Source organism: Colias eurytheme, chromosome 4, assembly GCF_061535395.1.
Source record: "Colias eurytheme isolate Ceu_HAF_F1 chromosome 4, ilColEury1 Martin Lab GWU primary, whole genome shotgun sequence".
Classification (NCBI taxonomy): Eukaryota; Metazoa; Arthropoda; class Insecta; order Lepidoptera; family Pieridae; genus Colias; species Colias eurytheme.
Genome location: NC_142983.1, coordinates 10,797,787 through 10,824,590, shown reverse-complemented (window position 1 = coordinate 10,824,590; position 26,804 = coordinate 10,797,787). Strand labels below are relative to the sequence as shown.

General features: G+C 33.2%; 3 protein-coding genes across 3 annotated transcripts in view; 1 reads left to right on the top strand and 2 right to left on the bottom strand.

Annotated features, from left to right (window-relative positions):
* Window positions 1-26,804, bottom strand: part of kl-2 (dynein heavy chain 2, axonemal kl-2) — a 67,201-nt gene that overhangs the window by 38,400 nt on the left and 1,997 nt on the right. Inside the window, exons 3-35 of the mRNA XM_090101535.1 lie at window positions 26,465-26,746; window positions 25,792-26,386; window positions 25,493-25,697; window positions 25,282-25,419; window positions 25,036-25,182; window positions 24,652-24,774; window positions 24,379-24,473; window positions 24,222-24,297; window positions 23,560-23,685; window positions 19,527-19,625; window positions 18,991-19,230; window positions 18,807-18,921; window positions 18,438-18,686; window positions 17,927-18,123; window positions 17,628-17,789; window positions 17,344-17,461; window positions 17,076-17,230; window positions 16,738-16,913; window positions 16,459-16,626; window positions 16,197-16,364; window positions 15,838-16,063; window positions 15,638-15,757; window positions 15,411-15,544; window positions 14,721-14,991; window positions 6,752-6,771; window positions 5,815-5,822; window positions 5,461-5,582; window positions 4,858-4,956; window positions 4,373-4,592; window positions 3,608-3,770; window positions 1,441-1,619; window positions 719-911; window positions 141-282 (exon numbers count right to left, since the gene is read on the bottom strand). Of these exons, the coding sequence (XP_089957661.1) occupies window positions 141-282; window positions 719-911; window positions 1,441-1,619; window positions 3,608-3,770; window positions 4,373-4,592; window positions 4,858-4,956; window positions 5,461-5,582; window positions 5,815-5,822; window positions 6,752-6,771; window positions 14,721-14,991; window positions 15,411-15,544; window positions 15,638-15,757; window positions 15,838-16,063; window positions 16,197-16,364; window positions 16,459-16,626; window positions 16,738-16,913; window positions 17,076-17,230; window positions 17,344-17,461; window positions 17,628-17,789; window positions 17,927-18,123; window positions 18,438-18,686; window positions 18,807-18,921; window positions 18,991-19,230; window positions 19,527-19,625; window positions 23,560-23,685; window positions 24,222-24,297; window positions 24,379-24,473; window positions 24,652-24,774; window positions 25,036-25,182; window positions 25,282-25,419; window positions 25,493-25,697; window positions 25,792-26,386; window positions 26,465-26,746 (5,531 nt within the window). The remainder of the gene's footprint in view (window positions 1-140; window positions 283-718; window positions 912-1,440; window positions 1,620-3,607; window positions 3,771-4,372; window positions 4,593-4,857; window positions 4,957-5,460; window positions 5,583-5,814; window positions 5,823-6,751; window positions 6,772-14,720; window positions 14,992-15,410; window positions 15,545-15,637; window positions 15,758-15,837; window positions 16,064-16,196; window positions 16,365-16,458; window positions 16,627-16,737; window positions 16,914-17,075; window positions 17,231-17,343; window positions 17,462-17,627; window positions 17,790-17,926; window positions 18,124-18,437; window positions 18,687-18,806; window positions 18,922-18,990; window positions 19,231-19,526; window positions 19,626-23,559; window positions 23,686-24,221; window positions 24,298-24,378; window positions 24,474-24,651; window positions 24,775-25,035; window positions 25,183-25,281; window positions 25,420-25,492; window positions 25,698-25,791; window positions 26,387-26,464; window positions 26,747-26,804) is intronic.
* LOC149909206 (uncharacterized) lies at window positions 6,083-8,449 on the bottom strand. Its single transcript, XM_090101457.1, has 4 exons — window positions 8,211-8,449; window positions 7,593-7,847; window positions 6,802-7,111; window positions 6,083-6,332 (listed from the first exon to the last, which is right to left on the bottom strand). The coding sequence occupies exons 1-3, from the start codon at window positions 8,364-8,366 to the stop codon at window positions 6,866-6,868; spliced, it is 657 nt and encodes a 218-aa protein (XP_089957583.1). The 5' UTR covers window positions 8,367-8,449; the 3' UTR covers window positions 6,083-6,332; window positions 6,802-6,865.
* On the top strand, window positions 19,859-22,762 carry mh (DNA-dependent metalloprotease SPRTN). Its single transcript, XM_090101455.1, has 3 exons — window positions 19,859-20,141; window positions 20,428-20,659; window positions 21,318-22,762. Exons 1-3 carry the CDS (start codon window positions 19,975-19,977, stop codon window positions 22,749-22,751), a joined length of 1,833 nt encoding a protein of 610 aa, XP_089957581.1. The 5' UTR covers window positions 19,859-19,974; the 3' UTR covers window positions 22,752-22,762.

Genomic DNA, 26,804 nt, shown 5'->3' with positions numbered 1-26,804 from the left:
ATATGACGTCATGATATGAATATCAGGTTTTATAAACACAAATCAAGATTCTTATCTTTTTTAAGTTTACATAATAAATGTTTTACTTATTTTCCAACTTGTAGATGTGCTAAATATCCAAAAATATTGATATAAATCACCTTCTTAGCATTAATTTTATACGCCGTGAATCCATCAGAAAACAGCGTGTTCTCAGCAATGATTAGTGAGTCGGGAACGCACATGGCAATTGGACGGAACATTGACTTCAAATTGTCGGGTAGTTCTGTTCGACCGGCATAACTGTTAAATGTAAGTATGTTATAATTTCTATCACAAGTTATTTTTAAGTACATACTTAAATTTATTAATAAGGTCTCCCTTCTTCAAAGTATATATTTGAAGATTTTATGTTGTGTTGACTCGTTTATGTTTTGATTATGTTGTAATAATCTTAGTAAAATGACATGACGTCTAAATGTTTTGTCGGACTAATTAATATGGCCAAAACAGCTGAAAAGATCTTGATGAGAGTTTGAAATACCATGTTAATAATTGTTGCCCTGGTACCAAGCGACCAAAGTCACAATTAGAAGCTGTATTTATAATCATAAATGCAGCAATAACATCATTATAAACAAAAGAAAGAAAGTACATTGGGTCCATTAGAACAATTTTTTAATAATAATAATTTATTTATTTATTCAAGCAACCAGAACTCATTTTGAACAAACATTACCCCGGATTCATAGTAATAAAGATCCCACAGTTGCCATCAAGCTTAATCTCACATCCCTCAAAGACGAATCTCTTAAGAAATAGGGATAAAGCCAGTAACACAGCTAGTATCTGCTGAGCCACTACTGATAGGACTTCGATGTTGATGCGGTTGAACTCGTCGAAGCAGCCCCAGCAACCGCTTTGGGCTATACCTAGAGGGGATTTAGACCTATATTAGCAGGCTTTAAATGTTCAACATGCAGTATTGTATAATCCCATTATATTTTCGGTTAAATAAATAATAAAAGAAATGTGCATCATTTCACACATTCACACACATTTATTTTGTGTGTCAGAAAATACTTTTAACAATTTTGATTATAATTTCATTAAGGGCCGGCGCAGATATGGCGGAGCGCAACGCAGAGCATTTTTTATTGTCAAACTATTATCGACAGTGTCCTCATGAAAATTATATTCAAAAGCGCAGCGTCCTACCTTTCGCGAGTTAAATTAATGCTTCTTTTTTTGATTTTGAATTTGATTTTAATGAGGACAATGTCGATAATAGTTTGCCAGGGAAAAATGCGCTGCGCTGTAAAAATACACACAACAATTCTGCAAGGAAATACACAGCAGGAAGAATTTACATCAAATTTATTTAAGTGTATCTTGTTAGTAAAATTTATGTGATGTATTTTTGCAGTCACTAACAATTATGAAGTATATTCTCGTCAATACCTGCAAAGCACTTAGCCATCGACTTATAATCAAGGCCATCAGAACAATTGGTGACCACCACCCATCGAGCGAGGGCCCTGCCCAGGTCCTTGGTGGTCTCCGTCTTGCCCGTCCCCGCGGGGCCCTGGGGACTGCCCCCGCGGAACAGGTGCAACGCGGTTGTTAGCGTTATGTAACACCTGGGACAGTTTATATGGATTTTTATGTGATTTTGAGAGGGATCGGGACTCGATTGAAGATGGCATGTCTAGGGTTTTACTTTTACATTTATGGTGATATATAATAATGTATTTGCTATGGCAGAGACATTTTAAAGTATAACATCACACTAATAGTAAAAAGTTCGCTTCTTTTATTCGTTAGACCTTTAGTCCACGCAATAAGACGTATGCAAAACGACGAACGCATGACGAGCGGCTGAAGCGACGTTGCCGCTCCGTGCACATTATTGATTTAGTTGTTTATACGCAAGATGCAGGCATTCGTCTTGCAAGCGTAACGTGCATATAACGTGGATTACGTGGAAAATATGCCTAAATCGTTCTTGCCCAAATGATTAATACACTGGGGTAGATCCCTTTAAAAATAATAAAAAGTCCAAAAAAATCGCAGTCGGATGAAACCCATTAGAAAAGGAGGGGAATATGATGAAAATTAAAGGAAAAATAAATTACGGTCAATCCGAGTTCGGGAAGTGGGAGGGGGGAGCTTTTAAGAGAAAAAAATGGTTTCTCTCGATTTCCGACAAAACTACAAGTCCTACGGAAAAAAGTTCAATGGCAAAGTTGTAGGTAATAAAAAAATCTACAACTTTTGTATTGACAATTTTTTCACATAACCTCAAAATTAAGGTGAAAAATTCAAAAAACCAAGTTTTTGGTTTTTTATTTTTAACTACTTCAAAATTTATTTTTTTTCTACGACATTTGGTAGAAACTTGCTTTATTATGTCCCAAATACACTGTAATTTATTTGATTGAAAATATTTATTTTTTCGCCTTATTTTGAATTAATAACAAAAAAAACAACCTAATTTTCAATCGAAAAGTCACCCGTCAAAATATCAGCTTTTTTCAAAAACTTTGGGAGCCTTTTATTCATCAAAATCTCTACTTTTATATGGTGTAAAAAAAATAAACCTTACCATAGTAAATGTTCTCAGGAAATGCTTACAAACAGTGTCATAATTAGCTTTTACTAAATCAGGCACACTTCTCGAACTCTATATCTTCTCTTGTATCGGCTTTTCGGTAATATTTCAAAATAAAAAAAATTATCTGTTCTAAGTATAATATTTTACAGCATATTCAAAAGCAAAATGATGTCGATAAAAACATTTCAGGTAGTTTGAGAAGTGTGCCTGATTTAGTAAAAGCTCATTTTCACACTGTTTGTATGCATTTTCTGAGAACATTTACTATGGTAATGTTTATTTTTTTTTACACCATATGAAAGTAGAGATTTCAATAAATAAAAGGCTCCCCAAGTTTTTGAAAAAAGCTGATATTTTGACGGGTGACTTTTCGATTGAAAATTAGGTTGTTTTTTTGGTATTAATTCAAAATAAGGCGAAAAAATAAATATTTTCAGTCAAATAAATTACAGTGTATTTGGGACATAATAAAGCAAGTTTCCACCAAATTTCGTAGAAAAAAAATAAATTTTGAAGTAGATAAAAATAAAAAACCAAAAACTTGGTTTTTTGAATTTTTCACCTAAATTTTGAGGTTATGTGAAAAAATTGTCAATACAAAAGTTGTAGATCTTTTTATTATCTACAACTTTGCCATTGAACTTTTTTCCGTAGGACTTGTAGTTTTGTCGGAAATCAAGAGAAACCATTTTTTTCTCTTAAAAGCTCCCCCCTCCCTTTTCCCGAACTCGGATTGACCGTAATTTATTTTTCCTTTAATTTTCATCATATTCCCCTCCTTTTCTAATGGGTTTCATCCGACTGCGATTTTTTTTTGTTTCAAAAATTATCTACTCTAGTCTATAAGTTTTGAATACGTTTAAATTTGAACTCAATCAATAGCCCATTTTATACATTGCAATAATTTTTAAATATCTATTGCGTGATGTAAAACGAGCTTAAAATCAAAATATCAATAAAATAATAACCATACAAATTTATTTTCAATCAAATAAGTTTGGGATATCTTCTTACCTATCCGTTAAAGGCGTAATGACAAGTCTTCCAGAATTGCCAATATACTCATAAGTATAAATAGAGTTAGTGTTTGTCTGTCTAATGTAACAATCCTCACGCTCCCGGTCCCAGTAGAATTTCAGTTGAGAAAACCATTCAAATGCTGTTACCGTCATACAACCTGAAATTAATAATCTATACTTAATATTATAAAGGTGAAGAGTTTTTTTTGTTTGAACGCGCTAATCTCGGGAACTACTGGTCCGATTTGAAACATTCTTTCAGTGTTAGATAGCCCATTTATCGAGGAAGGCTATAGGCTATATATCATCTCGCTAAGACCAACAGGAGCGGTGCACTGCGGGTAAAACCGCGGAGCACAGCTAGTAATATTATATTGCACATACTCGTATTATGTGATGTGTACAGCAGTTATTAATAGTAGTAAATGTGAATCGCAACTACTTTGAAGAATATATTTGACTAAATATGTCATAAATTGTCTTTTAACCCATTGAGCCCCGAACGGCCCGATCGGTCCACGACACAATAGATTTTCTATTGTGTCTGTGATTCCGGGGCCTGAGTTATTAAACGGTTTAAAACGTGGAAGGCAAAGTTTGCATTGAATTATGGTAGTGAAGAAATCGGTGTACTGGAAAGTTTTTGTATTAGTCTATAGAATTCTCAATCCTGAGATCATGATCTGGGGCGAATTCTGCCGGTATCCTGTTATTATTGGCTTATTAGTCTAAATATATTTTACGTTGATATCTAACTCACCCATTTTATACATCCTATCAACAGTGTCCCTTGAATGTATTTCAATCACGCACAACGCGTTAACTTTACACCGGAGGATCTTACTAATCTCCTTCCTTGACATATACTGTAGCGTGCTAAGGATTTGATTCTGCTTTTTGCGCAGTTTTTTGAGAGGTTTTTTCTCCTTCATTATTTCGCACCGACACAAGGTGCGAGTGCAGTCTGACGTCCATTGTATCTAAAAAACAGAAGAAAATTAGAGTTATATGCCTAAAATCTACAAACAACCTTTCAACTCCAAAATTTAAAATGCCTAAGTATGTACATACATTAATCTTGTTTATGTGACTATATATTACAGACTTTAAATATTTTTATTTTTATTGCGGCTTCGTTCTTGTAGAAAAAGGATTAGATGTAGCCTACTGTAAAATTTCGGGAGGGTACGGGAAAGCGTTGCGTACAAGATTTATAGGATAATAGAATGCGTATTTTTATAATACCTTACTGCATGTTATTCCAAGCTGTCCAGGCCAATCGTTGATCCATTGCTCTCGCTGATAGCGACACTTTCTCAAGGCAGCTCTTGTTAAAATCAATTGCTGAAAAACAGTAGAGCAGTTTTGTAATTGTAGGTATATGTTAACCATAACTTTATCTTCATTCTTCATAGCTTTGTTTACGAATAAACAGTAGAAGTGTTGTAACCACATGAAACAAAGTCCTTGCCAGTTTGGATAAGGGTATTTAAGCAAATAGGAGTCAGAATGGTCGATTCTCGAGGCCACAATCCTGTCCCGGACTTCATATCTATTACTTGTACAGATCAAACTCCAATAACCCCTTTCGTATTTCTAAATTGATCTTTGAATTTCTGGAGATTTTTTATGAATTGGTTAATATTAAATTAGTCATTACTATTTTACAATTTGTTTGTTTTTCTTCCACGATGCAACGGAGCGTCTAGAGACAGATAAGCCAGGCTAGGTTCTTCAAAAAAGATGCTTAATTTTTGAGGCAGTGAAATTCCCAATTTCCCAATAGAGGTGACCACGCAGATAAAGCCGCGAACGGAAAGCTAGTTAAAACATCTTAAGAGTACTTACCTCTCGTAGCACAACTCGCATAGTATTCTCTAGCCCAAGTAACCACACTTCAGCTGGCCCATCCAGCACCAAGTTATATTTCCACTCGATGCACTCACCATCGTCAGACATCATAGCTTTCGCTACGGGCAGACCCAGAGCGTTCTAGGCAGAAATTTGTGTTAATCGATATACTGTATAAAAATTAATCGCGGAAATTGGATTTTTTATAATTGGATAAAAATTATTTATCGTATTTTGCATAATATATACTTATAGGTACATACAGTAGAAAATGTGTCAACATTTACTTAATTTTTTTTTCTTAAAATTTTTTAATTCAGAATTTACGACGAAGTTTGTCTGAAGCAAAACCCTTCCAACTCATATATTACGCAGTTTTCTAAAGAGCATATGCAATTTTGAACCTTGCTGTCACGAAATAAGGTGTTACTCTTAATAAAAATTTGCAAAATTTGATCATTGGAACTTACGAATAACAAAAATAAAACACAATTTAAAGATTGTCAACATTTATTTTCATACATATCATAAACAAAAAAGTTTCATACAAAAGTTAAATAACAATGTTAAAACAGAACTTTGTTGTAACTCTCACCAATGCATCAATCACTTAACCAAATCATATAACCAAAAAAGTAAAAACATATTATTTCATTTTCAATATGATGACTATACACAATACAAATAATAAGAATGTATGTTTATCTTTCCGCCCATGCTTCACCTCTTTTCATTTCATCAAAAAAGAAACAAATGGAATAAACAAAAATTTCAGTACAAATATAACTATGTCCTAGGATCATCAAACCACAAAGATACATTTTCATTAAAACTTCATCTCTTCACTTAACTTAATGGTTACAAAAATAATTTGGAAAATCCAAAAGTGCACGCCTCATAATTTTTTTTTTAATAAATATTTATTAATTATTATTTTTGTTTATTTAATAACAATTAAACCACATCGAATCAGACCCTGAAAAATGAAAGGGTTCTATTCCTGAGCATACTCAAGCGTAAGAGAAAAAAAAAGACTGGATTAGTAAAGTATTTTGGTCGCTATCGTGTTAACAAGAAAAAGGATCCGCACATACAGACACACGGACGTCCAAGACAGAACTTTTTTAAACTGTTTTTTAACTAGTTTAAATAACAAAAATGACATCAAAAATATCATGAACGTTAAAAATAGTGTTTTTTCTTAATATGTGTGTGTATGTATTATCTTACAAGTGCAATGTATGATACATAAAGACATTTTAAGATTGAAAAATCAGATGTTTTGCGCGAAGTGACAGTAGTACCCACCTCAACGCTTCGCTTATGAGGCGTGCAATATAGTTCAGAGTGAGCACATAAACAGAATCCTACCTTGAAAGACAACAATTCTTCAACACTTGACTTAATCAACTTCTTTCCTCGGACGTTTATCAACAAACTTCTCCCAAGTTACTTTGTTTTGATTCAGATTCTCGTCGTTTAAAATAAGACTACCGTACCTTATTAGTTTATGTGATATAGACAGCATGACTTTGATCAGGGCTTTCTTATCTTGGTCAGATCGGCAAGATAATACCATATGAAAGTAATGGTTGAGCAGTGACTGTGCTTTCGCACTGGGGTGATTCATCAGGAGTATTGTGAGTGCCTGAAATTTTATGTTAAGTCCTGTTAGATTTCAATAAAAAAATATTAAGTATTGTCACTAGTAGTAAAATATCTATACTAATATACTAAGAGGAAAGGTTTGTATGTATGTATGGTTTTCACGCATAAACTACTGGACCGATTTTGATGAAATTTGGCACAGATAATGATGACCCTGAGAAAGAACATAGGCTACTTTTTATAGCGAATATGTAAGTACCGCTAGTTATTTATAATAAACTATTAACAACTACTAACTACAAATAATAAATCAATCCACTTACACATTTAACAACTAATTCCTATTTTTAACAATTGTTGAAACATTTTACAGGTAAACTTGTTCTTGTGCTATAATTTATCATGTATGTTATGAATATATTTATATTAAATATAAAAACAGTAATCATTAAGCAAATATACAGCAAATTACTACTACATATTATATGCTTACACACAGCAAAAATTATATTAAAACTTACTCGTGTATAAATATGGTGATTCAATATCTTGGAATTGAAGTCCAAATAGACAGATTTCTTCAAAATGTACAGCAGTTTGTTCCAATCATGATTATAAATGGCTCTATTAAGAGCAATCATGTACATCCTCTTCCAAGATGAGTCCAACTGCTTTGTGTCTGTTATCATTCTGAATCTTTGTTTATCAATCATGGTGTGCCTACAGAGGTACAGCCGTGGTGTCGCTTTGGTTGCCAAAAAGCTCATGACTCGTTTCTGGACAATTAAAAGATATAAATATTAAAGCTGAAGTTTTAAGGACCTTTGAAATCTTATATATAAAATTCTCGTGTCACAATGTTAGTCTGCATACTCCTCCGAAACGGGTGGACCGATTCTCATGAAATTTTCTGTGCATATCAGGTAAGTCTGAGAATCGGCCAACATCTATTTTTCATATGTACCACGGGCGAAGCCGGGGCGGGCCGCTAGTATTTATATAATAATATTTATAGTCAATAACTTTTGCATTAAATAGACAGTAACGTCGTATACAGTAATTTTCTCATACCCAATTATGGGTCGTAACTTTTACAGCTAAATACTTAAGTACTGTAATACTAAATCTAAAGTACTTACTACAGATTTTTCAGGTAAAAAGTAACATTCCGCCAACTCTTCTTTGGTTAATTTAGCCTTCGGTTCATCATCCCCGGTGTTTGAGGAATCATCAGATTCTGCTGCCGATTCCATATTTTCATCAATAGAAATACATTTTTTGCTTCTTAATTTCATTATTTCACAATCCTTATCACAATGCACTTTAAAAATTGTTTTCAAAATAAATGCGCGAAATAAGTTCAAACAACAACATGTGTCTGATGTGACAGAACTCAATTTTTTTTTAGGGATGTCGGAAATGCAATAAAGTATCGATATATATCGTATCGATGTTTTTTGAAAATATCAATATCGATATTGATATTTTTGAAGTGAAACTTCTTTATCGGGGTTGGAAAAAAATTTAGTGTAACATTTTTTCGTTACGCGCCATCTTGTTTTTATCCCTACCACGCGTGATTGACGTATTTCTGTAAGGCCAAGCGCGCACCACGATTTTAATTTTTGCGACACGATTTCAAAATCGCACTGTAGAAAATCGCAGAGAGTACGGTGCGCGCACAGCGATAATTTAATAGTGATCATTACTCACTTTCCCACAGTATTACTTTACTCTATGCTCACTTAGTCACTTTCATCATTGATTTCGTACAAGTTGCTTGTCTTTATTTACTACTTCGGAGGATAAGAAAAAAAAAGAAAATTCGTCAATATTGGACTCATCCTTTTACAGCAGATAGAATTGTCAAAGGTTTCTTTTATCAGAAATACAATGAACTTCGGATGCATCCCAAAAAATTCTTTGGCTTAATAGCTTAATAGCTTAGAATGAACATTCCGCCAAAAGGCCGCCCTTTGTGCTTTTTTATTTTTTTTTATTATTGTAACTTTTATGTAGTTATATTTTGTTTCTTGCACAATAAAGTGTTAAATAAATAAATAAATTCAAACTTTCGACAGATTACTGAGTTTATGTTTAGTGTTTACCAAACAATACCTACCTATACCACTACGATGTTTACTGTTGGACAGACGAAACACAAGTGAAGTGCCGGCCGGGCCTGAGTGTGCGATTTTATGATCGCAGTGCGCGCGGTACCATACAATTTCATATTCTGCATTTCATTTTCGCGACAATCGCGTCGCGAGCAGTCGCAGCAAAATGTGACAAATCAAAATTTTAAAATTGCTGCGATTATTTAATCACATGTGCGCGCATTGTCATAGTAACTCATACGTTGTATTTCTGCGATAAAATAATCACGCTGCATAAAGTCGTGGTGCGCGCTAGCTCTAAAGTTGCATATACCTAGTAAATTATTTTTTGAAAAATAAGGTCATAAAGAAGTTTCACTTCTTACGTGTGTACACTAGTACACGCACATCGATATATCGGTATGATTTGACAGAGAATATTCGTGCTCTAAAAATTATTTTTTTTGTAAATTCTTATTCAATCATCTTACATTTCTACGGGTACTCAAGTACAGAAATATGCGCGTTTTGAGGTTATAATATTATTTATGTCAGTCGTGGTTATAATACGGACGGGCAGTTGAAATTGAAATTGACTAACAGAGTTGCCAACTTAAAAACCAAACTATAAAACAGCAAATCAAGTCGACCAAAAACAAAAAATACATAAAATATAATTTGTTAAAAGATGTTAGTATAAAAAATGTTGTGTGGTTTTATGAAACCACGGTAATAGTGAAACTGTTCGAACGGTTCCGAACACTGCTTTGTGTAGCGCATGTCGCGTGACGGTCGGCTGCCGAGTAGGTATACCACAGTATTACAATATTATTTCCTACAGTAAGGAATCGCCTTTGATGTCGCGCGATGCCGCCGCCAGCGTAGGTACTTACGCTGCCACACGAAAATACGCTAGGGTTGCAACAAATGGGAAATAAAACAATTGTGATTATTAATATTATGATGAAATCTTTATTCATATGTACATTCAAAATAATTGCGATTATTAAATCTGATGTAATTATTTGTTCATAAATATATAATTACCGATATTGCACTGCTAAATATTATTTACGTGGACACTTTATTTTTGGATGTTCTTAATTGTATATTATAACATTTAACTAAGTAATGCATTCGCATTGGGATGTACAATCTGATTAGAAAGTAATGAGGACAACATATACATAGCTTTGATTTTAATTCAACAGATACAATTAATACAATCTTTCTGAAATATTGCTTCCTTCTGGGATTTCAATGTAGATTTACATCCGTAAACCGAACAGTTTGTGCGCGCCATAATAGAATAATATGTAAGTACCTATGTATAATAAAATTATTACACAAAAAATACGACTGCGTCATCCTTTCGCGCTAGGTAAAGCAAACTAAGCGTGTTTGCTTTACGCGGCCCGCGTCGCCCGACCCCCGCCAGTTCCCCTCCGTTTCTCTGCACAAGTACATTCGTCGCACTACTGTAGGAAATAATGGTAATACTGTGGGTATACCTACTCGGCAGCCGCGATACACGCGACATACGCTACACAGACCAAAAAGTTTGAGACGATGATGTAATAAAAGTTTCACTTTAAAAAAGTATTTTCTTTTTGGGATTTTTTAATGTTAAAACTTATAAATATTTATTGGTTTAAAAAAAATATCGGTTTTTATACCTTTTCAATACTTAGAATTTTATATCGATACATCGATATATCGAACTATTAACCCTTAGCAGGTATCGTGGGTCAAATTTGACCCAGAAGCGAACATTTTCGGTTATAATTCTTTTAATATTTATACAACGACTGTGCGCTTCTACGTATTCTCAGTGCTTCACTAGCTGCGGCGGGGGGTGGAAGTGCAGCGCTGGGACTATCTTAGGAGCGGAGGTAAGTAGCTGTCTGGGTCACGTTTGACCCACGACACCAAATATGTAACTTTTTTCACTGGGTGTAATTACGTACTTTTTTTGTTTTAGTGTTTATTTGTACTACAATGGAGGCTTTTTGAACGATAGACAAATCGAGGAGTTGATATAGACGACTTAAGTGATGATTTGGAATCAGAAAATGAAAGGACACCAAATATAACCCAACTTTGTGACGACGAAATCATCGATGACGATCGAGACAGTCCCTAACCTGTTAGTTGCTCAGAAGACAGTATTTTGGAGTAAGTTCTGACGACAGTGAAAAAGAAAGAGGAGAATACGAGAATAAGAGAAAATACGAGAGATGAGAGCAAAGAAGATGAGGATGATGGTTGATGGTAGAAGTCATTTTGGTTTTGGTTGTCATTTTTTTTATTTTATGCTGATCTCAGAAGTAATATATTTTTTTGTTATTATAAAGATATGAGAAGTGCCATAAATATCTTTTAGGAGTCATATTCAAAAAAGTTGTACCTTGTCTCTTATTATGCTGTCCGTAAGGAACAAACCCGCCATAAACCTGTTTTTTTTTCACTTTTGATATTTTTCAATTTCATATAGCTTACTTTTTGTTATTGTTTATATAATTAATAATCAATAGCATTTGTTCCTAACAAATAATAAGAGAAATCATCATTTTATTTTGTCACTACCCAATCCATTCCATATATATTTTTAGTGTCCTCCTGTACACACAATTTATAAAACAGCAATTTTGGATTGATTCTCGTATTTATATTCACATTGTAAAGAGGGCACATATATAATTAGAGTATACAGTATGTTTCAGTGAATAGCATTATAATTACAATTAAATTATAGTAATAAAAAAATGATTAAAAACATTTTGTCATTAAAAGTGTACACCATTTACTGACATTTATTACTGAGGCGGTTTCTCCTAGCAGCAATTAGTAGATCAATGGCAGATTTTGTAAATATCAGATGGAAACACCGATCCATTTTATAGACAACCTAGAAGTTGGCTGTCATTTTGTTTTCTTGTTACAAATGTTGTTCCAAGTTCCAAGACTGTGCGGAGTAAAAAATATAATACCATTTCGTAACGCAGTTTGAAGGACTAAATGTGAGTATAAAAAACGGATTATCAGTGTTTAGCTCTAAGAAACTAGACATTTTAAGGCAGTAAACTGTGAAAATGAATAACCTTAATACGCGAGACATTTTTACAATTTTTAGGTTATGTTACACCAATTTACTGACGACCATTTCATGACTTTAGTGACGTCAAGCTCTAAGGCTGCATTTTCACTGGTGTGGAAGTTATCAATTCAAGAAGAGTATGGGATAATGTAGGCATTTTGCTATATTTATATAACAATAGTTTATATTAAATTCTAAAAACGTGTGCCAACTTTCATATGAATGAGTATAATATTTATGTGTTTGTGCAAATATTTTTCAGAAACTTGAAACTAAATTGAAACAATTTTTTTATGGATTTAGTTAGGGAACAGTGCATTAAAATCGGTTCAAAAGTTTCAGATATGAACTATTAAACCAAAAAACTACGTAATAATAAGGAAATTGTTAAATATCTTCCTGAACCTTTGAGAAATGGCGATAATTATATATTTGCCAATGATATTGATATAAGAGAAGCGTAATGTCCAACACACTAGTAAAATAACACGTGTTGTAAGTAATTGTTTATTTTTTTTTTTCATTTTTAATTATTAATAAAGTAAATAAATTAAATTTTTTATGTGCTTAATTATTACCTCTTCCTTATTGACGTGACAACGTCTTAAATTAGGTTGCGACTGGGAGTCACTTATGAAAAAGTGTAACGCTCGGTAACGTTACGATGAGTCACCGAACGAGAGAGAGGCCCGCCGAATGCCTTGCGTCTCTCTCCCACTCAACTATGATCGAGAAAAAGACGTTGTCACGTAAAATCTTCGCCCGTAAAACCGACTTTACAGGCAACCATTTTTATTTTAGAAGGTCGAATCGAAAGTTTTTCAAATTTTCTTTACCAGAGGTTTTATATTTTTGTTTTATTATAGGTATTATTATAAGAACATGAATGCCAAAAGTCAGTGCAAAATAGGTTAGGCTAGAGTTAAATAGGCTATTCATTTATTGATGGTCCAGAAATGTCACTGTTGAGTATGCATCTTTACATTTACCATTTCATGACATTTCGTGACAATACCATTTACTAACCATTTTTTGACGTACAACTTTTTTGAATATGACTCTTAGTTAAATTTTTTCTTGCATTTCTATTTTTTTTTTATGTTTTAAGTTCACACTAACCAAAAAGTGCCAAAAAATAAGGTTAGTTACAAATGCGTGTAAAACATAATATTTTTTTATATATTCTAAAATGAAACAAAGTTAATTTTGTAAAAAAATATTTGTTTATTTCATGACTAACCATATTTTATACAAATTATAAAAGAATCAACGTTCTACAACAGATTGTTTGGTATGGGTAAAATTTGACCCACGATACCGGTAGTGTTGCCAAAAAAGGCGATACCAGCTAAGGGTTAAATATCGCTCAAAAATATCGATATATTGAAAAAAAATTGGTTGTCTGTAAAGTCAGTTTACTGACGATAGTTGAACGTGACAACGTTTGATTGTGCTTCTTTGTCGCTCGTTCCGCGCTCTCGCTTGCACTTCAAGCCTATGGAACGCCTATAAGCGAGGTAACGCCGCATGAGTCATGTTTTTTCGTGCGTGCAGCCGACTCTATCGAATTATAAGACGTTGTCACGTCAATAATATCGATATATCGATGTAACGACATTTTTTCAACAAGCCTACTCAATTTTGACAACTGAGTACGTACTGAGTACTGACCACATTTAAAATTATTTCAGTGTCGCCAGTCGGTACGCGCTAGTGTATTTAAAAATGTATTCAAAAAATAAATTTATAGTTAGAAGATATAATAAAAGTTTTCAGGTAACTGTATTACGAAGAAGGAAATTGAAAAAAATATTTGAAGTGTAATCGCACAGTTACAAAGATACCGCCACGATACCGCGTGAAATCTGTGTTGCTCCAGAATCGTTATTAATTTGCTCATTTGTAAGCAAAAGGAAGGCAAAAGGTAATAAAAACATTATTAATTCTGTTTTCTGGATGGAATCCATTGATATTAATTAGAATGAATTAGTTTTTGTGTTTGTGCAACAAGGATACAAACAAAAAATTCTCGTGGTTTTGTAAAAGGTAGAAACAACAAATATAGCATTCCCAATGCATTCCCATAGATTTGTCACTGAAGTTTCAAACAGATAACGTAATTTTTAAGCTATTCCATAGCTTCTATCGCGGGCCTTGAGCGCGGGGACCGAATCCAGAAATTCCGTAACGAAAAAAGTAAAAACCTCACGCTCCCCACTCCGACGGGCGCGGTGTGGCTTGAAGGCATAGCATGCAATAGCTTTACCGCGGCAGTCCCCGAGTGCCACACGTCTTTTTTATAGGTGTTTTCTTCGTAACGTTTTATTATACATATTATGTATAAATTGGTCTATACAAGGGTCATTGTAAAGTTATTTATGAATTTTAATAAGAATTCTAAAATATATTTTTTGCAGATAATTACATAAAGACTCTGAATAAACAATATGCAGTACCTTATCAATCCTAATTTTGTTGACATTATCAAAAAGTTTCTTCAAATGAACTTGTATCAATTGCGGCTTTTTTGAATTTCCCAATATTTCCAGCAAATCGTCGTTGGATATAAAGTAAAATCTTGGAAAGAGTTGTCTTTTGGTTTCTAAATATTTTTCTAGAGCACGCAATATTCCATCCAAGTTATCTACCATTGTGTTAAGCTTATTGAATAAGTAAGGGGCTGGTTTATATAGGCAAGCTTCAACTGCATTTGTTCCAGCATACATACTAAAAATGGATTATAATAAATTTATATCAAATTCAAATTCAAATTACATTTATTTGCAAGAATGTAGTTTTAGATGTTTTGATTACAATATTATCTGTCTAATACATTCTACCCTGCAATCTACATAAATTGGCTACCCTAAGAGTACCAATAATTATGAAAATCCATAACTTATACTAATACTATAAATGCGAAAGTAACTCTGTCTGTCTGTCTGTTACTCAATCACGCCTTAACTACTGAACCAATTTGCATGAAATTTGGTATAGAGATATTTTGATACCCGAGAAAGGACATAGGATAGGTTTTATCCCGGAAATCCTACGGGAACGGGTTTTTCTTTGAAAACGCGGGCGAAGCCGCGGGCGGAAAGCTAGTTTCTGTATAAATTAGATTTTATATAAAGCCAAATACCAACTTGCTAGTTATTTCCGTCCAGTCGTTACAAAGTGCATCGAAAATCTTTACCTCATTCGGCAATTGCTTTCGAATATCCTCCCCGCTAAATATACTTTCAAGATAGAGATAACGTCTTTGTACTTGCAGAGAGATCTGTATTAAAATTAATTAGAGAATAAAATATATTTTTTTTATGTGAATTCAAGGCTAGAATTTCTATTCAGTTATTATCATAACAGAAATCACCTCTATGCATTCAGCTACATATCCTAACGACTTTTCCCAATAATCAACCTCTTTTATGAAAGGCTCGACGTATTTCGTCGATTTCATTGAAGACAGTTGCACTTGATGGTCTTCCAGGAACTAAGATATTATAATAATTATTATATTATTTTCAAGTTTGATTCACTTTACCACTGTATTGTGATGTCATAATATCAAACCTGCATAACATCTTCAACATTTTTGATTTTGTACATTTCTCCTCGATGATGTTGCATTTCATAGGTTGTATTTTTCCAAACCTCACGAATAGCTTTGAGACCGTTTTCAATATTAAGTTCCATTGTAGCTGCATTAGATATTTCAGCTATATCTTCAGCATACGCTTGGAAGTTAAGTCGCATAATCAACTCTAACTTAAAATCTTCCGAATTTTGATCGAATTCTCTGTTAATAATAATAGGTGTTTCATTTTATGTCTAAAATGTTGCTACGACTACTTACTAACAATAACGTATCAGGAGCTAATAAAACAACGTATCTGCTACAATACCAATTTATTCAATACGCCTTTACTTACACGCCCATAAGCGTTTTAATTCTATCCCAATGTCGTTCTCTCATACATGGATTTTTCAAATCACCAATCAGTGGCAAGGTTCTCCGAAAAGCGTCTACTTTGACACGTGTGGTATCAATAATATCCCAACCTTTATCTTTTAGCTGACGAGAAAGACGATTGAAATTCCTGAAAATTAAAAAAAGTATATACATTTTGAATAAACCAATGAAATATGTACATATATACTTTGGTTTGTAATATATTATGTGCGATAGTTTACCTAAAAAGGTACATAACATTGTCTTCCATTTCATCTGTTTCCATTTCCCAAAACGTTTGTGTTTTATATTTCTCCCACGATTCCTCCCATTGGAATACTAATCCCCATACTTCTTCCAATTTCTCCAGCTCCTTCTCCATTCTTTGCAGATCCAGATTCACTGGCGTCCTAATGAGAGTCCAAATAAATCTTAGTATTAATTTACGCATTCATTCTAAACTACACTTCACAATGTTAAAATCAATATTAAATTGACAAAATACGTATATTGAAGTTTACGTTAAATTAAAAACAGCAAGTCCATCTCTTATTTGCTGTTCTTGGGCTCTTAGTGCATTTAGTTGTTCTCTATATGCCTTCAACTGCGCCATAGCATCTTTCCCGCTTATATCTGAACTACAAGGAGCAGTCTTATAAAAATCTTCGCAAAAATCTTTTGCAGCTTCCTTAAAAACCTATAATGGAAATAATAGGATAGGAGGAAGGAAATAAGGTTGGGGTAAAACTAAAAAAACATGATTCTAATTGGATTATACGGATATATAAGATAAAAATAAAAGGCCAAAAGAAATGTCGTTGGATATTATTCTTAAAAATTAGCATACAGTATAACTTACTTCAGCTTGTTCTAGCAACTCAGCTTTAAATTTATCCTTGTTCATTTCTAACGCTTTCTTTGCTTCTTCCAATAGATTCAAATATTCCGCCCAAACAACTGGAATATTCTCGTGACGAGTCATCATATCTGAACTGACTTCAACTTCAAATTTGGCTAAAATAAATTATACGTTAGTTTAAAATAAATATGGGAAATATAGTGAGCACATGAAACATAACTAACAAAACTGAAATGCGAAAAGAAAACGTCATCAAATAAATTCGTACCCAATGTCATCATTTGATCCGTTATTGGTGGAAATGTTTTTTCAAATGGAGCTATTTCAGACAGTAGACGCTCATACGTAGCAATTGCACTTGCAAGTTCTTGTAAATCAGCCGGCATCTGCGTAAACAAGAGTTAAATAAAAAACATATTGTGTGATCTATCTTAATTGATATGGACAAGCAAGACCGAGCCAAAAAATTAAAGCAGTAAATTGTTCGTTTGGCATGCAATAGAATACACTTTCAAGAGATATTTAAAAAATAAGACAGAATGAAATACAAACAGTCATAGCTTCTACGCTGCTTTTTTCTATGTAAGCGTAAATAACGTCGATATCAGCCTCAGTGATAACTCTCAAAAGCTCTCCGAGTTTAATTTGCCAAACCAAACAATGCGCTATTATTGACTTCTTCAATTCACTCGAATTCAGCGTGATGAAATGTATCTGTAAAAATAATCTCTTTCTAGCTAGGTATTTCTAATTAAAATATTCCTCTTTCGGTACTTTACGCCATTACTTAACATTTTATAAGTTTTTGTAATAATTTTAATCCACTCTTAATAAATTAATGTCTTATATACCTGATTTATTGTCTCTTGAATTTGCACAGCGTTCGCCAAGTTGCTATAATTAATTATCAGTTCATCGAAATCAGAAGCCTTATGTCGCTCCTCACGGTATTTTATCATAAACTCGTCCTTATCCACCTTCCAAATATGAGAGTATGGATCCCACATACGGATATGGTCATTTATTAGCGTTAAATTGTATTCAATTTCTAAAATAAATTATTATTAATTTGTCACTCTCATGCTACTCCGCCTATAATCTATCTATGTACCAAAATATTGTATCCTGATCCAATCAACAGTGTAAGAGAATTTTTGAAAGAAAGAAAAAGTATTTATAGCCAAAAACAATAAGATGTGTACATATAAAATTTAAAATTTAAATGAGGCAACGGAGACAGCCTCAGCTATATCGTGCTATGCATGCTATATGCCCATGCCTTACGAAACATGCATATCTATTCCCAAAATATTTGCGTTTTTTAATAGTATTATTAGGTTATTAGGTACGTTTTGTACGTACCGGTATCAATAAGTGATTGCAGCTTGTTTGTATCAGCATCAGTTTTAATAACTTCGTTGAATTTCTTTAGACCACCAGCCGGTAAACCAAATTTTTCAAATAATCTAGGTACTGTACTTAAAATATGTACGATTTCTTCTAAAACGGTGGTAAAAGAGTCTACTATTTCAGTTCGGCTTGGCAAGTAAACAATATTTTTACCAGATAAATACAATTGCATTTTTATTAGCGGTGATGGAGCCATGGTACCTAAAAAAGATATATTTTACATAGGTACAAATAAATCTTTATAGGTATTGTTGCATTTAGAAGAAGCATCAATTGTAAAATAATTATCATAGCACTGTCTTTGTAACTATTTATACTGACCGTCACCATGAACGCATTTGTACATATTTTGCATTGTAGCTTTGATGGCTAATCTCAAAGCATCTTCCATCAAGCGATCAAATCGTCTTACATATTTAACCCAATGCTCCGCCATCTATTAAACAATACGCAATATTGAATCGATATAATTATACACAAAAATAAAACATGGAGAAAATTTCACCTGTCCTATGTACGCTTCAAAACCCTCATAAACAATAATTATATAAATTATTATTTCTTTATACATGTCCAATATTTTCGTTGTTGCTTCTGTTTCCATTTTTCGAATCGTTTCTCGAAGAACTTGAATTTCAAATACATTATAAATATCAAATTCAATAAGAGGTGTATCACAAATTTGCTCCATTATTTTGACTAAGTTAAGATTACAGTTTTTGTAAGTGGTTAGAAAGTCTTGAAGCTGAAAGAAAATTTATGAATATAAAAAAATCATACAAATTATTTTTCAGACCTATTGGCGCCGATTTCTGTGCAGTAGATAGTAAACTAATAAATAAAATACTGATTATAACATGATAATAATATACTTACTGTAGTGTTTATTTATAAAGTTTTATTCGTAAAAATAGGAAAAGGTAAAATACTTTTTGTAATACGTGGCTTAAACTCAAATATTTTGTTACGTTAATTTATCTCGTTAGAGATACACATTAAGTAAGTAGGTACTATATTTAAATTATATATTTTTATACTCACTTCACCAATCTGTGTAACACAATCGGCAATATAAGCATCAGACATTGTAGAGGTCCAAGTTAGCTTGAAAATTCCTGGTTGTACCTTTTTCTCACATGCCTGTAATTTATCATTAAAACGTTAATTGAAATTCTCAGCAAATTTGAAAATTTCAAATTCTCCCATTATATGGGTAAGATCAATACGACATGACATCCCGCCAATTGCCGCCAAATTCATTACATTTTTTTTCTGTTATGGCAAGGAGGTTAAACTATTTGCCAGTGTCAAATCAGGTAGGTACATTTCAATTTTAATTTTTAATGTCAGTTTGTCAAACGTCAATTTTAAAAACTGGTAAATATCAACAATACAATCTTCTACATTTTTATTTATTATTTAAAACGAATTGATTTGAAAAGTTTAAATCATATTTACAATAGTCCCATGTATCCATTAATTAAAAAAGATGCCTGCAATGAATTTGGCAGACCCAGAACTAGAATTGATAGATCCTACGCCGAACGTTCATGCCTTGTTCATTCAATTTGATAAAGTATTCTTTTACACAAAATTGGCAAGCCGAGCTGTTGTGCGATGGAGTAAACGAATGTACTCCTGTGCGGGAATTTGTTCGTAAGTAGCTTGAAAATAAACAACACTACATAGTATAAAACAAAGCATACAATAGTTAACATATGTTTCGTGTTTGCTTAAATCTTCAAATCTACGCTACGGACTTTATATGGGTCTTTTTAAAAGATAGAATGATTCATGAGGAGGTATTATGAACAAAAACAGAAGTTAGAAAATGGAAATAAATATATAGAAATAATAGTCCTCTAAATCCATAGTTTATGAATGTGCCCTAAATATATTATATTTCTATTAGATGATTAATCCAATTTTGTTTCGTTTACAGATATGACAGAGGAGGGCTATGTGACATAGCATTAAGCGAACCACTGTTAAAACTTAGACCAAGGAAAGATCTAGTGGAGACACTTCTACATGAGATGATACATGCGTTCCTCTTCATCACATGCAAGGACCAGGACCGAGATGGCCATGGACCCAATTTCAAGGCCCATATGTACAGAATCAACCAAGCTGCTGGTCTAAATATTAGCATTTATCATGATTTCCATGATGAGGTAAGTTTCGCAAAATTCATACTGACTATGTAATTGTGGTGTTGTAGTTGTTGTAGTGATGAGAAATATATTTAAATTTTGTCCTTTTGAAGGAGTTAAACTAGGCAATAAATTATTACTATTAATAATTAAATCACTGCAGAAATCACTGCATAGTGATAAGGCCGCCCTTTGTGCTTTGTTTATTGTAAATTGTTATTTTATGTACCTGGTTTATTGCACAATAAAATGTTAAATAAATAAATACATAAATAAATATAATGAGTACATAATCCTTACTATCCTTACTAATATTATAAATGCGAAAGTAACTCTGTCTGTCTGTCTGTTACTCAATCACGCCTAAACTACTGAACCAATTTGCATGAAATTTGGTATGGAGATATTTTGATACCCGAGAAAGGACATAGGCTACCTTTTATTGCGAAATATGTACCACGGGCAAAGCCGGGGCGGACCACTAGTATTGTAATAAATAGTAATGAAATTTTTATTTAAACTTGTTTTCAAAGTCAAGAAATATTTAAGTGACGAAATTCTATTAAATACATTTATGTGTAGGCTCAAACTTGCAGCTTTGCTTATTGTAAAACCTAAATTAACCAGCTTATAATTTTTGCACAGATTTACAATTCATAATATTTTTATACATTTTCAGGTTAAATTATACCAAACTCATTGGTGGAGGTGTGATGGTCCATGTCAGAACCAAAGGCCACATTTTGGGATTGTTCGCCGACCAATGAACAGAGCACCTGGCCCATATGACTACTGGTGGAATGATCATAAAAGAAAATGTGGAGGAACATTTGTTAAAATTAAAGAACCAGAGAAACCGAATAAGAAAAAGGTAGCTAAACCAACTTCGAACAATGATATTACCAAATATATAAACAATAAAGCAATTATAGATAAAAATAAAACAAACAGTGATTTTGCTAAACCAATTCTTAAAGATTCCAATGTTATTAAACCAAAATCTAATAATAACAGTACATTAGTTCTGTCCAAGACAAATAATATTGTATTTAATCCGCAAGTACCGAAACCTGTTCCGTTTAGTGGAAACGGCCACACAATTTGTGACCAAACAAAATCAAATGACTCCTCAAATGTATTACAAACTGTTCGAAATATCTGGGCAAATAAAAGTATTAATATGTCAGTAACAGCTAGCACTGGTCCAAAACAACCACAAAAAAGGATTAGTACATCACCAAGTAAAGATAAAAATATACATTTACCACCTAAGAAAATTAAGAAAATTGATGACTATTTTAAAACTAATGCAACAAACATGTTAAAAGATTTATATGGTCAGGACTTTGATCTTACACAGTCAAAGAAAGATGAAAAACTGATTGCAGTTCCTGTTAAAACAGTGCCTGTTAATAATTTTGTTGGTAGCCTAAAAACAAGTGTAATTGATAATTTAGTTGATTGTCCTATATGTAATGCTAAAGTAGGTAGTGATGAAATTAATAGACACTTAGATGAATGCCTAAGTAAAGATGTAATAGAAGAATTAAGTCAAGAGACTGTTCAGAATGGAAACCCACCTGTGATATCTAATAATAATCCTGATTATAAGAAAAAAGAAAAAGATAGTGTAGCAAAACCTGTTACTATTAAAGAAGAATTCATAGATTTAACAAATATATGGATAAAACCTGTTGACAAAGAATATCCAATGTCTAAAATCGACATAAAAAATGAAGTCGAAGTCAAACCAGAAAATTTCGACAAAATAAAAACAGAACAAGACAACAAAAAAGACATAAAAATAGAACCTAGTAGTAGTAAAACAGCAGATGAACATATATGTCCATGTTGTGGGAATATAGTTACAAAAACAGTGGAAGAACATTTAGACGAATGTTTGGCGTTTTTCGATAATAACACTACAATACCTGAAGAAGGTGCGTCTACGAGTTTTGCTAATGAAACTATAATAATCGATGATGATGATATACATGATGAAACATTACTTTTCAATGAAACAGGGACAAAAACGCCTTGCCCGTGTTGTATGAAGATGATTGAGATGGCCGAAATGAATAGACATCTGGATGTCTGTTTACTTAGAGATTAATTTTTTTGTTGAGACTTCGAGTATTCATTATTTTGTAAATATGTTTTTATCAATGTATCAACTATTACGTTTTGATGTTAAGTTTTCTTCAGTTGATGATTTTCCGTCAATTATTTCTGTGTTTAAATCTATCACTCCTTATTCGTTATTTTATATAAAGACATGTTGACATGTTTATAATTTAGATAAGTTTGTAAATAATTTCTTTAGTTTGACCGCAGTGGCTGTAGGGCTGCATAGGTATGTGGGTGCGTGTGTTTCTACCTAACTTCTAACTCGCGCTCTTTCTGACCCGGTCCCCGCCTCACCGCACATACAGCCACTGCGGTCAAGCTATACTTCTGTTGATTTTTCTTATTTTTGAATCAATCTCTGAATCTCTTTTAATATTGAATGAATGGATATATATGTAATTGTTTTTTTTTCTTTAACTGTTGATAATTATATTGATGTGATATTAGAGTTAATAATTTATGTAATAAATAGAAGACAGTTTAATTAAACATTTAAAGTATTTATGAATGATATCATTTATAGAAATATAATAATTTAAAACATTTATACATTATAATAATATTCTCCAGGCATTTAGAAATCATCATGGAATAAACATGTCACAACCAACTGGTTTGATCAGCCATTTAATTAAGAGGCTAGCCTCTTTATTAAAGAGCGTCAATTTATTAAAAGAGCTTAGTCTTTCTAAGAGTCGTAAGCTCCTAATAAAATTAGCTTAAAAGCGACGACATATACATAGCAAGAGTTCTAAATTACTCCGTTTTTGTATTGCTTAATAAGACTTAATTACCGTGGTCAGTGGTTTGAAAAGCAGGCGTTCATCTTCAGATAAAGAGTCTAAAATCTTGTTGTATCCCTTGACTACGGCTAGCACACTCTCGTATACGTAAAATACTGTCTTGCTCTTATTGTATACCTGGAATAAATTCAACTTGCATAACTGAATGTAGTTACTAATTTCTTTAGAAAATTCGACGTACCTAAAATTTGGTCACAACTAATTCTTAGAAGATTGCATTGAATCATTAACCTACTATAAAAAATGGACTCGTAATCGACTGTTAAAGGGAATTGTATGAAACATTCAACTCAAAACTTATTTCGTGAGAGTAATATTTAAAGTAATAGAAATTACGTATACGTTCATTAGGCCGGTTGCAGAGCTTCACCGACCATCAGTGCGTACGTCAGTCGCGCTTGTCATATGTATGCAAATACGCGTGCGTATGGTCGGTCTAGGTATGAACGGTTTTATGAATTTCCATACATATGACAAGCGCGACTGACGTACGCACTGATGGTCGGTGAAGCTCTGCAACCGGCCTTAGGAAACGCTGTATAATAGACGAGTAGGCAGAGTTTCGCTTTGGACAGGTTGTGAGTGTTATTGTGAGTATATTTATTTATTGTACGTTATTGCATTCATTGCAATAAAGTAACAGAATAACTTACAGCATACGCATGTAATGGGATGTCCAATTTCAAGTTCTCCCAATGATGTGCTTCTTTACACAGTTCCAGAATGTTCCTAAAACATTGTGGACAATTTATTATTTAAGAGGCATTGTTAAGGCCTTGTTAATTTTTTTTTTGTTTAAAAAATACATACACATCTATATTGCACTCTAGAAGACCAGGATTTTCAGCGCTTTTCCTCATTAGCGTCTTGTTCAGACCTGCTCCGCACTTTTCATCCAAGTTATGCTGAAATTATTCATACTACATTGGTTTCAAAGCACATCGGACTATTATTCAGGAATAACGAAGTGTATCTTACACAAGCAAATTCGGTCTGTATGTTAAAATTAAAAGGTGAGTAAGATTTTTTATTAAATGTGTTTTATTATGATGATGAAATTGAACGGTGAGAAGAATATTTTACCGTCCAGGATATCCACAATTCTCTGATTGCGACGTCAATAGCACCCATGAGTCTATTGACGTGCATGATCACATCTTCAGAGTTGCTGCACGCCATCAACCAAACTGAAGCGTCCGTCATTACCTAATAGGCATAAGCCAATATTGTGAGAAAAATATTTGCTAAATAAATGAAAATATTTAGCGCTTGTAGTTCTTGTTTTGGCGTACCTATCCGTAGTAGGTATGCATTTAGGTTATTATCTTACATTACGCGGCTTAGAATAAGATGATGCAATTTAACTAGGTAGGTACTAAACTTTTCTTTAATATTTGAAATAAATATGAGATTTTTTCGATAGCTTATTAATTTTCAGTATATCAAATAAATAACATTTCCTGATACCTTCTTCAAGTACGCTAGCCTATTCTTCCTCATACGAAGTACAACTGCTCTGCCAGAAAACGAGGGCAAGTCGGACGGATACTGGCCGCGAGCTGATACCATATCCTTCTTAGCTTCTTGTACTTCGTCGCTGAACATGGCCCAGACCTGGTGAGAACTTCCTATTAAATCTGTTTTCTTTTGTATACATTAATTTTTAGATAACCCATGTACTTCGTATAAAAACAGACAGCATGTATTTCTTACTTCAGCAGTCTTTCTCTTGAAGATACGTCTGAGGCTTTTACGCTTCGAATAGTTATGTAGCGAATATAAGGCGACAACAGCTTCTTCGACATGATTCACACCTTCAAACACTGTTTCTACTAGATTTTCTATAATGATCTGAAAATTATCAATAATAGCATGTGTAGCTTCATAAAATTCACAAATATCTTCCTAAATTTTACATTCTTACCTCAATATCTTTAATAACAGTTCTGAACTGTAGAACATCGTCATACCACGAGGGTGCCTGAACATCTAAAATGGTATCAGCGACTGCTCTAACTTGATCCAATGCGTCATGGAACATGTGTTCTATTTGATCGCATTTTGCTTCAAATTGATCACCCCGAGCACCGGCGAACATTGGTTTATGGATAACTTCTAGTTCATCAATCCTGAAAATAAGAAAACCAATAGGAAAAGCTCATATCATAGACATTTTATTTCTTATTGGAGCAGATACGTCCATGTAGCTTATAAGAAATGTACCTTCCAAATATGATCATGCAGTTACAAACATCGAGCATGTCGAAACACCTCTGCACAAAGGAATCGATATAATTAAATATCGAGCCAGTGTCCAGCTCCCAAGTTCCAGGATTTACTTCGCTATGAGCTTCCGCCATCAGGTCGTATATCTCTCTGTACCGTTTACAGCAATCTATACATTTGCTGAATTCGCCAAGAGCCTTCTTAGTTTGACCATCAAACAGATCCTCTAGTTTTATGTAGTTTCTACAGAGAATTATAATTTGATTGCTCAAGGCTTTGAACAGATTTGTTATACGCGTCTCGCTATTGTAGTATGGGGACTCCATCCAGATAACTCGAAATAAGTTGATGATCTGCGGAATGTGATTGGATATTTCATCCGGGTCTTCAACACATTCTAGTATAGCACAGGGCTGTTTAATGACTTGAAGGAACTCAATATTGGATGTTGCTTCTTTGATCTTTTGGTTAATTTCATCACAGAGCGCTTGAAATTGATGTATGAAAGTGGAATGCGTTGTTACTAATATTTTCGTGATATGCTTTACTGCTGGGTTACGTAATTGATAGAGAAGAGCACTCAGGTTCTCATCTGAAACATTAAATTTATTATAAAAATCATTTTATACCTACATATTTTTCATTTTTGTAAAAACAAAATACCACATACGTCGGTATACCCAAAAGTCGTACTCATCGCTTGGACATAAGAGCTCTTTTTGTGAAGCAACCGAAGACTGATCTTCGATGCAGGATTTTATCTGGTGTGTCCAATATACTACTACACCTTCCAGTCGCTTCACCAGTTCTCTGTCAGCGCTTGCTTTCTCAAAGGTGAGGTCTTGGCCCTCTCGAGGTATGTATAAGACGGTAAGTCCAAGCATTTTATAGTACATGTCAGTTAGCTTGGCCAGAAATGTGTGCAATTGGGAGCAGAATTCACTTTTGACACCTACATTTAGAGAAATGTTATTAAAAAGGATTAAAAAACTGTAGAATATGGACGAAAT

Coding starts and splice junctions, on each gene's coding strand:
- LOC149909206 (XM_090101457.1), bottom strand. CDS start 8,366: ATGAAATTAAGAAGCAAAAAATGTATTTCTATTGATGAAAATATGGAA. Junction 7,848..8,210: donor TTTTACCTGAAAAATCTGTA/GTAAGTACTTTA, acceptor TTAATTGTCCAG/AAACGAGTCATGAGCTTTTT. Junction 7,112..7,592: donor ATCACCATATTTATACACGA/GTAAGTTTTAAT, acceptor ATAAAATTTCAG/GCACTCACAATACTCCTGAT.
- mh (XM_090101455.1), top strand. CDS start 19,975: ATGCCTGCAATGAATTTGGCAGACCCAGAACTAGAATTGATAGATCCT. Junction 20,142..20,427: donor TCCTGTGCGGGAATTTGTTC/GTAAGTAGCTTG, acceptor TTTCGTTTACAG/ATATGACAGAGGAGGGCTAT. Junction 20,660..21,317: donor ATCATGATTTCCATGATGAG/GTAAGTTTCGCA, acceptor ATACATTTTCAG/GTTAAATTATACCAAACTCA.